This window comes from Mobula hypostoma, chromosome 18 (assembly GCF_963921235.1).
Source record: "Mobula hypostoma chromosome 18, sMobHyp1.1, whole genome shotgun sequence".
NCBI lineage: Eukaryota > Metazoa > Chordata > Chondrichthyes > Myliobatiformes > Myliobatidae > Mobula > Mobula hypostoma.
Window position 1 is genome coordinate 54,103,631 of NC_086114.1, and position 15,719 is coordinate 54,119,349.

The window sequence follows — 15,719 nt, forward strand, 5'->3', positions numbered from 1 at the left end:
AGGAACAAAGGACATGTGGAGAGTCAGCACTGAAAACTCTGGATTTTTATTGGGCAAGGGGACACGGAGCTGGGATTGAACCCCAAACCCTTTGTGATCTAACTGAATGACACAGTGAACACAGACAGGCAGAACAGCTTCAGTTTCTTTTGTTCTCCACTCAGTCTTTCAGGAGGTGGAAGTTAAAATTTGGATGAATGAAAAGAGGAATCATAGACAAAGTGTGTTGAGTCTAGACAAGAACATAAATTACAATGTACAATAATGAAAATGCAGCATTCTTTACTTCCAAAGCAATTTTAAACACACCTATACACTCAAACCATTAAATGTGTTGCTCATTTCCCCACTTGAATGTTCAGTCTGCACAAATCACCGTTATGCAATATATTTTAATTAGATGTGATATCCAAAGTCCTTTTTATAGGAAGTGTTATTCATGTGATAATGTGCTTGCATTTTATCTCAACAGAATTCAAGCTCGACAAAAAACCTAACTAATGAGAGCAGAGAATGGACTCACTCGGTCTATTCTATTTAATTCTGATGAGCTGCACAGTTCTCTCTCCCCACAGATGCTGCTGGATCTGCTGATTAACAGCAGCATTTTCTGTTTTTATTTCAGATTTCCAGTAACTGCAGTTATGGTTTTGCCTCTTGAATAAGTAAATCAGATTTGACTGATGAAAAAAAAATCTCAAATTTGCTGAATTTTATTTTGCATTACTTTTCATTTACTGAAGTCTAAATTTCCAATTCATAATTTACACATCCACGATGCAGTGTAATTGGCACAGGAGGGTATAATGTCAGTGTGACAGATTTATTTAGTTCCATTATCATTGAAAAAGCAATTTATAATATAAAAGATAATGTCAAAGGATATGTCTTTATGTTGGGCCAAACCAGGAGCAAGGAGGTGCCAAGTGCCTCTTCTAAAAAAAATCAATAGCCGAGAGATGCTGAGGGTCTCTTTGAACAGCTCCAAGACAGTAAACACTTCTCTCTCTTGATGAGGCCCTGTTGACTAAGCGCAGCTATCAGGCAGATCAGTGCAAGTCTGGGTAGGTGATGGGACCAGGTAAAGATGAAGAAATAACTTCCACTTGACCTAACACTATTCTACCTCCACTTCTTCTGAAGACTACATTGCATTGTTGTTTCTTTTGAAAAATATTGCAAATAATTGATTTGCATTGCCCGAGAAGCACTGAGCTGGAACTGGTCAGCCAGGAGTCTTTGAGAAAACTATTTGTGAAACATGATCCATAATTCAGATTGTCTTATTGGTTAATTGGAACAATTGGAACAACATGGCTGCTACAATCATCAATTAAAGTGATCCGTATAAACTAATCAATCATATGGCGTTTAGTCATGCAGGCCAACCCAGATGTGCTTCTTGCCTGAAATGGGATGTTAGGTTTTCCATTTTGACACCAAATGCATCCACTAGACTTGCTTCCTTCCCCTGGACCAAGTCCCAACATCCAGCCACATTTGTGTGTTGACCTTCATCATAAGTGTGTTGAGTCCACAGGGCCCCATCCAGGGAGAGAAAGTGTTCTCTGCTTCAGAGCTATTCAAAGAGTTGCCTGCAATTAGCAACACAAGCAGGAGAGACCCTTGGCACCTCTTGGCTGTTGACTCAGCCCAGGGACTGTCTGCTGCTAGAAAATGATGTCGCGGTAACTGAGAAGTTCCTAGGCAGCGAGGAAGTTCTCCCTAAAATGCAGATTCCCTCCTTAGATACACCAATACTTTGGAAACCATTGCTCTCAAACAAATTAAATTCTTGGCCTCTAACAAGAAATAAACTTTGATCCTTACAAATTACATGTGATATGCAGGGATTGCTAAGACAACTGTGTTTTGTTTGTGGATGGTGCAGTTTAATAGAAATGGCAAAAACACCTGTCAGTCGGGGATAATGCCAATTTCTAAGTCAATGCACTCGTACATCCCATCCATGGGGACTACGTATCCCAGGCTACAGGCAAACCAATCCTGGTGACCAAGAATGCCAAAGCTACAGGCAGACCACCTGAGACACCAATTAACTCAAAGTTGCAGGGCAACCAGATCTGGAGGCTAAGAAGCTACAGGTAATTCAGTTCTAGAGACCCAAGTATCCCAAGGCTACAGACAGACTGGTCCTGGAGACCAACGAGCTCAGAGTACTGTATTGCCTAGACTCACTACAAAAAGGATCATTACTGAAAGTTTTGTGCAAACATTAAGCTTTAAGAAAGGAGAGAGATTTGGGGAGGGAACGCCAAAAGAATTATTCACACATGATGAAAATTCAGAATTAACATTGATTGCATTTGCTGCAGAGAAAGAGGACATCATGAAGGGATTGTCTACTGAGGCAGTGTGGGTGGAGGTGAGAAAGGTGAAGGAAGCAATCATTCGACTGGGAGTATTCACGAGACCTCCAAGCACACCCCCCCCCAAAAAAAACAACAGAGACACTGAGGAGTAAATCAGGAGGCAGATTTTGGAAAGTTGCAAAAAGTAACAGGTGACTTTAACTTCCCTAATATTGAGTGGCACCTCCTTCGTGCAAAATGTTTTGATGGCGACAGGCATAGATAGAGTGGACAGCCAGTGCCTCTTTCCCAGGATGGTAATGGCTGATACAAGAGGGCATAAGGTAATTGGAGGATGCTGTGGGGGGTGCAGGGATGCTGGTCGTCGTTTATTTTTAAACACAGAGCGGTGGCTGTGTGGAATGCACCGCCAAGGCTGGTGGTAGAGCCGGATACATTAGGGACATTGACAGCCTCTTGAATAAGCACATAGTTGAAAGAAAAATGCTGGGCCATGTGAGGGGGAAGTGTTTGCTTCGAGTAGGTTAAAGGGTCAGCACAACATTGTGGGCCGAAGGGCCTGTACTGTACTGTTCTTTGTTTTATATTTCATTAGGAGTTTGGGGAAATTTGGTATATCACCGAAGATTCTAGCAAATTTCTACAGGGCGAGCACGCTGACGGGTTGCATCACTGCGTGGTGTGGAGGTGTCAAAGGTCAGAGAAAGTTGCAGAAAGTTGTAAACTCAGCCAGCTCCTTCATGGGCACCAGCCTCCCCGGCACCGAGGACATCCTCAAAGGGTGATGCGTCAAGAAGAAGGCATCCATCATGAGGGACCCTCACCATTCAGGACACACTCTTATCATGACTACCATCAGGGAGGAGGTAGAGTAGCCCGAAGACCCACACTCCACGATTTAGGAACAGCTTCTTTCCCTCCGCCAGCCGATTTCTGAACCGTCCATGAGCGCATGAATACTACCTCACAGTTTGTTCTCTTCTTGCACAACTTATTTATTATATATTTGTATTGTAATTTAAATAATCATTATGTATTGCACTGTACTGCTGCCACAAAACAACAAATTTCACGACATACGTCACTGATAATGAACTTGATTCAGCTTCTGTGTTCCACTTGCTTCTCAGATGTACCTGTGGAGAATGGGTGGGGAGGGAGGTGGGGGGTGGAAGCAGGGATCCCACATCAAATAAAGGGGCAATGTTCTTCACAAAATAATTGACTACTTGTCTGTAAAGCATTGCAGCAACATCAGCAGCCTGGATGCCTCTCAGCCACTCATGAATCCCTTCATGGGACAATAGAGCAGTTGCTCTTCAGTCCGGGTCACTTCGCCTGTTCCTCCTGCAGTTAGTGGTTTCACTGGAGGTTGCACAGAATGCAAATGCTGACGGGGGTGGTGGTGGGGGGAGGAGCTCCATCTCACCGAGGGATTGGCGGTGGATGTCACTGTGTTAGTGCTTCCATTATGTCCTTCGCCATCATCGTACCAATCACCATCTTCTCGCAGTTCACAGTCAGCTGAGCAGCACCGGAATCCTTGGTTATCAGGGAAATGAGGACCAAAGCACCACCACTCACAGTCCGAGCAGCAAACCTGCCGGGGGAGGAAGACAAAGAGTCTCAGCCCAAGAAACAGCAGCAAAACACCACTGGAAATTAGATTTTTTACACTTAAATTTAAATGGAATGTTACTTTTAGAACATGTATCAATTCATGTTCATCCTTGCAATGGGAGAATTTATTGTCCATCCCTAACTGCCCCTTAACTGAGCAAGTTACTAGGTGCACAGTCACGGCAGACTGCTGAACCAAATTCACTTTTGCGGACAATGGGCCAGTTCTACAGCTACAGGCAAGAGCTTTACTAACAAAAAACTAAATTAATTTTGCCTGAAATTAATTTTTTTTCTGTTGCTATTATTGATTTTGAACTCACTTCCCTGAATCAATATTGCAGGCTTCTTGTAATGGGATGCAACTTGACCTCTGGAACCAGACTCTCTAAGTAATAGTTTAGTTTTCCGTTACTTTAGCAATTGTATTTATTTGTTACATCTGCAGAAAGGGAGCTTTTGTAGCTTTAATATTGTGCCTAATCTTGGCAGAATTAATCCACTGGCACACCCCCCCCCCCCATCAGAAAGCCTTGAGGATATACAGTACTTTACATCTCATCATTGGGCTAACCACAGTATACCATTATTCCAAGCAAACTTTGGACCTTGAGAATCAACACCTCCCTTTGCAACTGGATCCCTGACTTTCTGATCAACACTCTGCAATCAGTAAGGAGAGACAGTAGCACCTCATCATGATTATTCTAAATACAGGCGATCCACAGGATTTCATCCTCCGCCCACAAACTCTACTCCCTGTTCACTCATGACTGGGTGGCCAGATTCTGCTCTAACCATCTACAAGTTTGCAGATGATACCACTATAGTGGGCCATACCTCCAATTATGATGAGTTGGAGCACAGGAAGAAGGTAGATATCTTAGTGACATGACGTCATGACAACAAACTTCCCCTCAATGTCAACAAACGAGCAGGTCATCGACTTCAGAAAGGAAAGGGAGCAGTGCACATGCTCCAGCCTACATCAATGGTGTTGAGGATGAGACGGTTGAGAGCTTCAAGTTCCTAGATGTGAATATCACCAATTGCCTGTCCAACTATGTTGATGACACGACCAAGAAACCTCACAGTGCCTCTTAAGTCCTCAGGAAAATAAAGATATTTGGCATGTCCCCATCGACCCTTACCAATTTTTACCCGCGCACCTTAGAAAGCATTCTATCTGGACTTGGTATGATAACTATTCTGCATGGGAACGCAAGAAACTGCGAAGACCTGTGGACACAGCTCAGCACATAGCAGAAACCAGCTTCACTCTATGTTGCTAGTTCTTGCTGCCTCATTAAAGCAGCCAGTGTAATCAAAGCCCCACCCATCCCCAACATTCTTTCCTTTTCCCTTCCCTCATTGGGCAGAAGATACAAAAGCCAGACATCAGACTCAAGGACAGCTTCTATCCCGCAGCTATCAGACCTTTGAATGGATCTTTTGTACAATGAGATGGACTCTAGCACTTTATCATTACCTGCACTGCACTTTCTCTGTAGGTCTTTGTTCTGCATTGTTATTGTTCCACCTCAAAGCACTATGCAATGATCTGATCTGTATAAACAGTATGCAAAACAAGCTTTTCACCGTACCTTGCTATCATCATTATCATTATGTGCCATGTCATTTGACGTGGGCGATCATGGTCTCAGGACTGTGACTGTTCTTGGCAAATTCTTCTACAGAAGTGGGGTTTGTCATTGCCTTCTTCTAGGCCGTGTCTTTACAAGATGGGTGACCTCCAGCCATTGTCAATACTCGTCAGAGACTGTCTGCCTGGCACGACTTGTGATATGCATCAACTGCTCACACGACCATCCACCACCTGCTCCCATGACTTCACATGGCCCTGATCGGGGAGCGAAGTGGGTGTCACACCTTGCCCAAGGGTGACTTGCAGGCTACTGGAGGGAAGGAGCATCTCACACCTTCCTTGGCAGAGATGTATCACCACCCCGTCATCCTATCTTGGTATATGTGACAATAATGAACCAATACTGAAGTGAAAGAATTAATAGTCCATCATAATCAGTCTCATGTCCTGGAGGAATTGGACAATGATCACACGAGTACTGATAAAAATAGCCATACCAGTGAACTGCTGGGTACGTAATCGTTTACACTGCACTATAACTGAAGCATATTGGTTTCTTGCCTCCATGTGACCTTACTCAAGGTGTGTTATCAAATGGTTGCTCCTCATCCCTATGGATGCTCCTGCAATAATTCTCACAACTCGCCCACTGGTTACAAAAGCAGACGGATCCTTTCCTCTTCCCTCTAAGCAGACCAAGCCTCTGTCTGGAAGTCCTCATAATATCAAAGCCAGGATGGGAATTTTGCACTGTGTGTTTTTGGTCACCACAGTGCCAATGCATTAGAGTCAGAAAGCACAGAATCAGGCCCTTCAGCCCATTTAGTCCATGCCGAACTGTTACTCCACCTGGTTCCATTGACCTGACCCTGGACCATAGCCCTCCTTTCCCCTCCCATTCATGCACCTCTCTTAAAATGTTGCAATCGAAATTGCACCAACCAACTCTTCCGGCCGCTTGTTCCACACTCACATCACCTTCTGAGTGAAGAAGTTTCCCTCAAACTCCCTTAAATATTTCACCTTTCACCCCTAACCTATGACCTGTAGTTCCAGTCCCGTCCAAACTCAGTGGAAAAAGCCTTCTTGCATTTACCCTATTTACACCTGTCATAAATCTTTTCCATTAAGCTGCAGGGTTTATCGAGTACCGCATAACACAAATCATCATTATCTTCCATCTACTGCCTTATAGAATATTTCTTGGCCTATTTGCCAGTGTCGTTCTCTCCCTGCCAAGATCAGTGCAGTTATTTGTGGGACTGACACAAGGCCCTGCGCTTACCTGTACTCAGTGCTCTGGCCACAGGGTACCCGCCCGAGGTTAGCGGTTGACATCACCTGCTGGACAATGGCTTGGTCAGTCCGACACTGCTCCCCAAGGGTCAGTTTCTCGTTGATTTCATTCATTCCCATTAGCTTTCCTTTGAAAGGTGACAGAAGGAAAGCAAGGATCATTAGAAACTGAGCATCAGCATTAATTTGCTCTTTTCCCTAAATAGTACTGAGATACTTTTGCTACTAGATAAAGGAACCAATGTCCTATTGCCCACCCTAAGCAATGAAGAGGTCGGTCAGTTACAATCCTGTGCAAAAGTCTTAGGCACATATATATAGCTCGGGTGCCTAACACTTTTGCACAGGACTGTAGTAATTTTATGTTTTGCACTGTACTGCTGCTGCAAAAGATAAACAAATTTCACGATAAACCTGATTCTGATATGGGTCTCTATTGTGGACTGAGAGCAGGAAGGGGGCAGGGAGAGGAGAATCATGGTGGGGAAAAGGGGAAGGGAGAAGGAAGCACCAGAGAGACATTCTGTAATGATCAATAAACCAATTGTTTGGAATCAAATAACCTTTGTCTGGTGTCTCAGGGAGGGGCGAGTCTGCACCCATGCCACCCCCCATCCCTGGCACTCCTTCTCTGCCACCTGTGCCACACCCCTCTCGTGGCACTCCACTCTATTCCCAACATTCTCGTCAGGGTTACAAACTTGCTCTCTGCACCACATTGACAAATACAGAACTGTGCAAAAGTTGTAGGCACCCGAGTTATATACAGGATATGCACAGTACAGTATATAATACCCTCATTCTTGGTTGAGCTACAATCGAGGAATCTCAAGGTTGTATGTGATATACATACTTTGATAATAAATCTGAACTTTGAAATTTTATTATACCAAAACTGAGGAATCCCTGTGATTACAAATCTCCTACAGGTGAACTGATTTAATAGCAACAACAACCAATCTGCTGGAGGAGTCCATCAGGTTGAGTGGTGTCTGTTGGGGGAGAAAGGAATTGTCAAATCAGAACCCTGCTTCAGGAGGTTTCAGCCCTAAGGCACCAACAATTCGTGTCTCCCACAAGGACGCAAGGCAATGTTGCAGCTCTATAAAACTCTGGTTAGACCACACTTAGAGTATTGTGTTCTGTCCTGGTCACCTCATTATGGAGAGGGTACGGAGGAAATTTACCAGGATGCTGCCTGAATTGGAGAGCATGTCTTATGGGGATTGGTTGAGCGAGTTAGGGCTTTTCTCTTTGGAGCAAAGGAGAATGAGAAGTGACTTGATAGAGGTGTACAAGATAGTGACAGCTTCCCAGGACAGAAATGGCCAATATGAGGCAGCATCATTTTAAGGTGCTTGCAGGAAAGTATGGGTGGTAAGTTGTTTTTAAACAGAGTGGTAGGTGTGTAGAACACCCTCCTGGGGTGCTGGTAGAGGCAGATATATTAGAGACATTTAAGAGACACTCTTAGACAAGCACATGGATGATAGATAAATGGAGGGCTATGTGGAAGGGAAGGGTTAGATGGATCTTAGAATAGATTAAAAGGTCAGCATAACATTATAGACCAAAGGGTCAGTACGGTGCTGGAATGAACAGATTGATTGGTAACAACGAAGAATGTGCTGGAGGAACCCAGCAGGTTGAGCAACACCTCTTTGGGGGGCGGGGGGGAGGGCAGGAAGAGACTCTCAACTTTTCTGGTCAAAACCCTGCATGAGGAGGTTTCAACCCTAAAACGTCGACAATTCCTTTCTCCTCACAGATGCTGCCTGACCTACCGATCTCCTTCTAGCAAGATACACACACAAAATGCTGGAGGAACTCAGCAGAAAAAGAGTACAGTTGACGTTTCAGGCCCAAAACGTCGACTGTACTCTTTTTCCATGGATGCTGCCTGGCCTGCTGAGTTCCTCCAGCATTTTGTGTGTGCATTGCTTTGGATTTGCAACACCTGCAGATTTTCTCTTGTTTCCTCTAGCAAGATTGTTTGTTGCATCAGTTTTCAAACATTTAATGTTTCCAGATTTAGAGGTGGTGTAAAAATCCCACAGTTTAAACCCAGGTGGGAGCCACCAGCACAATCCCAAGCAGTTTTCCTGGGTTTTAAGACAGTTTGAGGAACAGAAAACCTCTTAAAGCAGAGGTGGTCATCTTTGAGGGTTCACTCCACACAGTCTGTATTACCTGTGGTGGACGGATGAGCCACAGTGCCCATGAACAGAAAGGGCAGTGTGGCAGTGTAATGCCATTACCGTGCTAGCAACGCTGGTTCAATTCCATCGCTGTCTGCAAGAAGCTTGTACGTTCTCCTTGAGACCGTGTGTGTTTCCTCCGCGTGCTCTGGTTTCCTCCCACAGCCCAAACACGTGGGCTAGCAGGTTAACCGGTCACGTGGGATTAATTGGGCAGCATGGATTTGTTTGGCTGGAAGGGTCTGCTACTGTGCTACATCTCAAAATTTAAAAATATATAGTGTAGCCCTTGAGAACGTAACTTTGTGCATCCCTTCTGTTGCCAACACACATTCCCCATGGGGGAGGGAGCTGGCTGAGATGAATACAGCAGGAACACAAGAATCAGCCTGCAGCCCTCCTCTTTGCAATGACTGCTACCAATGCACTACCTCCCCAGTCCCTCTCCCGGGGCATCTGAAAGGAAGGGATCAGGAATGTCCTTGCTATCTGCAGCCCAACGCAACCCGATTCAGGAAACGTATGTCTGAGGCTTGAGTCTTGTCCATGAATTCGTTCTTCTAGGTTCGAATAGGACCAGGCTTTCATTGTACCCTAGCCTCTAAGGAGAAATTGCAGGTGATTTCAGCTCAGTCCAGTACTGACGAGCTATGAAATGAGCAGCCTATATACACTTGGAGAGCTGTGTTTCGTTCTTGTTGCCATGCCTTAGGGGAGGGTGCAGAGCAGATTCATGAGGACATTGCCAGGACTGGAGGGCTTGAGTTATAAGGAGAAACTGCGTAGGCTGGAACTGTTTCCATTGAATGAGGGGTGACTTTTTAAAGGTTTATAAAATCACAAGGGGCATAGATGTGCAGGTAGTTTTCTCCCCAAGGTAGAGAGGTCCAAAACTAGAAGGCATTGGTATAAGGTGACGGGGGAGATTTAAAGGGGGCCAAGTGGTTAAGGCGTTCGTCTGTGATCTGAAGGCCGCTAGTTCGAGCCTCAGCTGTGACAGCGTGTTTGTGTCCTTGAGCAAGGCACTTAACCACACATTGCTCTAGTGTCTGTGCGAGGAGTGGCGCCCCACACAGACTTCCAATCTGCGCCCTGTAAGGCATGAAAATGCCTGACGCAGGCCTCTCATGGTCTGGGTCGACGTTCCCCTAAGGGGTAAATTTATCTACACCAGAGGTTCCCAACCTTGTTTATGCCATGGACCAATACCATTAAGCAACAGATCCGTGGACCCAGGTTGGGAAACACATGGTTGTATACACAGAAGTAATGTATATGTAGAACGAGGTGACGGAGGAAATGGCAGAGTTGGATATGATTACAATGATCAAAAGGCACGTGGACAGGCATAGGTAGGAACGTTTGGAGGGATGTGTGCCAAATGCAAGCACATGGGACTAGCTCAGGTTGGTAACCTGATCAGCACGGTCAAGTTGGGCTGAAGGGCCTGCTCCCATTCTCTGATGCTATCACTGGAATATTTTTTGTTCCACATGCTTTTGAGGTGGTGCGATTGAGGTACGATGGGGAAAGAAGGATAAGACCACGATAATGTCACTCAGTTAAATTATAAGAATGGTAACCAGCAGGCCATTTGGGCCATCACATCTGTTCTGCCATTTACTACTACGGCTGATCTTATACCTCAGCACCAGTTCCTTTCTCCAATCCACTGTCCCTGATTCCATTAACATCTAGTGACTTTCCCTTAAGAAAACAAGGAAATACCGGCAAGACATTAAACTGTTTTCCTCCCTCTTTCCCAACTCTAGGATTCACAGCAAGAAGTAAACATTGAAGGTCCAGGTGAGAGAAGACTCTGGAGGGGGAAATCTCTCCACATTTGGTTTCTACACAGGAGACATTATGCCAAGAGGGACGGCCCTTTAAGCCCAGGAAAAGGGAGCAGCCAAGCAGCCATGCATCATCTTCCTCACAATGACACATGCGCAAGCAATGCAATACTTCTGTGGCGTGACACCACCGTGCCCAAACCTTCCCGACACCAGCTGGGGAAAGGAAGGGATGTTTGCCCAAGACCACTGGACGAGAATCCCCTTGGAAGTGTATCAACATGGATCGGGAGTTCTATAAAGCACAGACATTACAGACAAACACAGCGACAGTGTGAGGAGGAGGTCACATCCACAGGGGTAGACACTGAGCTCTGCAGTGTATTGACTTACCAGTGCTGGGGTTTAACAGCTGTTCTATGAGAGCAAGAGAGGAAACAAAGTGCAATGACGTAAGAAAATTGGAGTAACTGTGACAGCTATATCCTTTGTACTTTCAGCTGAGTCCCTCTCTCATTTGGCGTGGGAAACAATGCCCTGATTTCACTCGGGATTTTTTTTTTAAGCCCGAGGTTGGTGAATTGATGCACCTGCAGTGGAGGCCACGTCACTTAAAGCAGAGGTTGATAGGTTCTTAATTAGTAAGGACATCAAAGATTGTGGGAATAAGGCAAGAGAGTGGGTTTGAGAGGGATAATAAATCAGCCATGATGGAACAGCAGAGCATACTTGATGGGCTGAATGGCCGAACCCCACTCCCATGTCTTAGGGGATTCTGCAGAGTTAGATCAGGGAGAAAGCATCAGGAGCTCAGAGCTGAGAATCTGCCTCCTAGACCCTCCATTTCCCACTGGGCACTGCAATCCCACGGGGCGGCTGGGTAGAGTATCACTATTACGGTGCCCGTCACCCGGGTTCACTAAGAAACTTGTACGTTTCTCCCCGTGACCGCGTGGGTTTCCTCCGGGAGCTCCGGTTTCCTGACGTACCGGTCCAAAGTCCGAAGACGTACGGGTTAGGGTTAGGGCGTTGTGGACATGATAACGTTGACTTTGGAAGCACGGAAACCTCTGTGGGCTGCTCCCAACATGTCCTTGGACTGCATGAGCAACTGAGGCAAATGACACACCTCATTGATGTACATGTGACAAGAGGAGCTAATCTCATCTTAATCTGAAAGAGAAGATTTGACAAGTTGAACTGGTTCTGTGTCCTAACCCACTGCTGTACCAAGCCTCCTGGCAGCATTAAATGCTGTTTTAGCTCTTCGCTGGCATTTTCACCTCAGAAACAGGAGGCTGAGAGTTCAAACCCTGTAGATGAGTGGTCAGTGAAAGTGAATTTCCAAAGAGCCTCAATTATTCCCTCAGATTTCTGTTTTACTTATTTAGTTTTCAGTTCATAGGCATCATTGTCAAGGCTAATATTAATTACCCATCCCAAATGCCCCTGAAGAGGGAGGGTATATTTGTGTGTGTGTCCTTCTTGAACCACTGCAGTCCTTCGGTTGAATTTGGGGATGGTGAGACCCTGTGACAATAAATTAACAATGGTAGATTTTCAAATCAGGTTGGGTGTGGGGGGGCGCGGAGAGGGAGGTGGTATGTGGGGGGGATAGGTGTTCTGCTGCACCTATTGCCTTGATCTCTCCGGGCAGCAGAGTAGCCTGGCTGAGTAACTGCAGTGTGTTTCGTAGCCGGTACACACCGCAGCCACTGTGCACTAAGTGGGAGGGTAGGGTTCGGGTGATCCTGCAGTAGGTGAAAAGGTCAGGAAAGGGCCTGTACTGTTCTATGTTCTAGGGATGTCAAAGATAAAGGTTGCATTCTCTTATTGGGGATGGTCTGGTGCTTCTGTGGTGTGAATGTCACTTGCCAAATGTGCTCCGTGCTGCAGTGGTATCCAAGTCCTGCTGCCTGCGGGGAGTGAGGAACTGTGAAGCTGAGGAATCGAGCTTCGTGCACATAATGAACGATAAGGAAGAAGATGGCGCCAGTGAACAGCCCGACCAAAGGCGGCACCCTTCTGACAGTTCACAAAACTACTTTGCTCGCATCGTTTATGTCTTCTTTGTCTCTTAAATGTGGTTCTGCTGCTGTTGGAGCCTGTGATCTACATTCTGCTGGTGTGTCTTTAGGGTCGATTAAGTGATCTGCCACTGCTGTCTCTGAGGGAGTTCAGCGAGGTTTCAAGTGAAGTGTACGGCCTGGAGGCCAAGAAGCCTGGAGACGGTGGGGCCAGCCCATGCACGGCTCTATTTCTTGTGGATCTTGCCCGATTGAAGTGCCGAGGAAGATTGAAAACGAGGACGAGAGTGGAAGTAAGGTGGGTGCTCAGTGCTGTCTACCTGCATGTGAACGGCCTCTCTCTCTCTTCGCACCCTCCCTCACTCAATGCTGTCTAGCTGCATGTGAACGGCCTCTCTCTCTTCGCACCCCCTCTCACTCAGTGCTGTTTACCTGCATGTGACCGGCGTGTCTCTCTCTCTCCCTCCCCCCTGCCCCCGCTCAATTCTGTCTATCTGCATGTGACCGGTCTCTCTCTCCCACCTCGCTCAGCGCTGTCAACCTGCACGTGAATGGCCTCTCTCTCCCCCCGGCCCCCGCTCAATTCTATCTATCTGCATGTGACCGGTCTCTCTCTCCCCCCCGCTCAGCACTGTCAACCTGCATGTGAATGGCCTCTCTCTCTCTTCGCACCCCGCCTCACTCAATGCTGTCTACCTGCATGTGAACGGCGTCTCTCTCTCTCTCTCCCCCCCACCCCCACTCAATTCTGTCTATCTGCATGTGGCCGGCCTCTCTCTCTCCACCACCCCCCCCTCGCTCAGCGCTGTCAACCTGCATGTGACTGGTCTCTCTCTCGCTCTCTCTCAATGCTGTCGGAGTCCTGAGTCATGGGCAAGGTTTAATGAACGCGGTTTGTGGGTTGGACTCTGTAGTTCATGTTACTACATGCTTCTGCTCACTCCCTCGTTGTTGCTGTTTTGTGCGATTTATTTCGGGGCGGCCTGCAGATCGTGAGTGACGCGGCTCTGGATTGGCTGAACTGAGCTGTACTGAATATGCCCAGACTCTTCTGATGACTTTGTGACCGGGTGCTTTGTATTCTGTGTTTTTCACTCGCTCTTTTGCTGTTTGCGTGGTTTGTTTGCTCATTGGGCGTTTGAAGTTTTTCTTTAAACGGGTTGTATGGCATTTCTTTGTTTCGTAGCTGTCTGTGGGAAGACAAGTCTCAGGGTTGTGTACCTCATACATACTTCGAACAAAATGCACTTTGAACTTTGAATAAGGACACACAGTTCATGCTGTTGCCTCAGGTCCACTGTTTGAAGTTTGCACACTTTCCCCGTAACATTTGTGTGTGATGCTCTGTTCCCTCAGTCCCACCCCCTCTCCACTCATAACCGTTTGGTAGGGAAGGGGCAAAGAGAGAGAGTCACTGGGCCTGTGAGAGAGAATAGGGAAAGGTGAATTAGAACGGGTGGGATTGCTCCACTGGAAGCTGGCATAGACAATGGGTAGAGTGGCCTTCATCTCTGTCACAGTCGTTAGGAACACTCTCACATTTAGATGGTCTTTGATGAAGTCAGGTAGGTGAGCTAAGAACGTTGCAGTGATGACAGGGACTTGGATGATTGACCTCCAATATCACTTCCCTCATACAGGTTGTGACTCCAGCAACGGGAGTGTTTACTCCTGGCTGCTCATTGAGCTCCTTGTTGTCTCAATCAGTCCATATCGTTTTCACGTCAAGTGCAGTGACTCTCACTTCAGGTCCGGGATCCAGTTCTTCAGTCAATGTTTGCACTAAGGCATTGATGAGGTCGGGAGTTTGTGGCAGCACCCAACGTGAGCATTGGTGAGCAGATAATTGATGCAGGAGTGCCACTTAATGAAACCATTAACAACATCTTCCATCACTTTGCTTCGAGCACCTGGACATTAGGGGATCTATCCTAGGCCCAACTCACTGATACAATCACAAAGAAGTCACACCAAGTCTATCATGGGCATGAGCCTTCCCAGCATCCATTGCAATACATAACAATAAAAATCTACAAATTACACTATGAATAGATTTTTAAAAATAAATTAAATAAGTAGTGCAAAAAGAAAGCAAAAAAAATTGAGGTAGTGTACGTGAGTTCATTGTCCACTCAGAAATCTGATGACGGAGGGGAAGAAGCTGTTCCTAAAATGTTACTGTGTGTCTTCAAAATCCCACAGCACCTTCTTGATGGTAGCAATGAGAAGATGGGGTCCTTGGGTGATGGGTGATGGGGTCCTTAATAATGGACACTGCTTTTTTGAGCCATCGCCTTTTGAAGTTGTCGTTGATACTGGGGAGACGAGTGCCCATGATGGGGCTAGCTGAGTTTGCACCTCTCCGCTTCATTTTCTGATCCTGTGCAGCGGCCCCTCCACACCAGATGGTGATGCAACCACTTCTAATGCTCTCCATGATACGTATGTAAAAATTTGCAAGAGTTTTTGGTGTTATGCCAAGTCTCCTCAAACACCGAATGAAATATAGCTGATGTTATGCCTTATTTGTAATTACATCAATATGTTGGCCCAGGATACTCTTCAGAGGTGTTGATACCCAGGAATTTAAAATTGGTCAACCTTTACACTGCTGTTCCCTCGACTTCCCCTTCCTGAAGTCCACAATCAATTCCTCAGTCTTACTGACGTTGAGTGCAAATTTGTTCTTGTAACACTGCTCAATCACCTGTACGTATCCTCATCACCATCTGAAATTCTGCCAACAATGGTTGTGTCATCGGCAAATTTATAGATGTCTTTTGAGCTGTGCCTAGCCACACAGTCATGGGTGTCGACAGAGTTGTCATTGTGGCTATCCCTCGAGG

General features: G+C 46.1%; 1 protein-coding gene across 8 annotated transcripts in view; it reads right to left on the reverse strand.

The window, feature by feature from the left end:
• Positions 1–55: 55 nt before the first annotated feature.
• The window catches only part of LOC134358546 (AP-3 complex subunit beta-2), a 170,397-nt gene continuing 154,733 nt past the window's right edge, over positions 56–15,719 (reverse strand). For 3 of the 8 annotated variants that reach the window (XM_063070899.1, XM_063070903.1, XM_063070896.1), the window contains 3 exons: positions 11,240–11,263; positions 6,845–6,983; positions 57–3,933 (listed from right to left, as the gene is read on the reverse strand). In XM_063070899.1, the coding sequence (XP_062926969.1) occupies positions 3,783–3,933; positions 6,845–6,983; positions 11,240–11,263 (314 nt within the window). In that variant the 3' untranslated portion in view covers positions 57–3,782. Of the gene's footprint in view, positions 3,934–6,844; positions 6,984–11,239; positions 11,264–15,719 lie in introns of all 8 variants that reach the window. The other 5 variants (XM_063070902.1, XM_063070898.1, XM_063070901.1 and 2 more) reach the window with 3 other exon arrangements.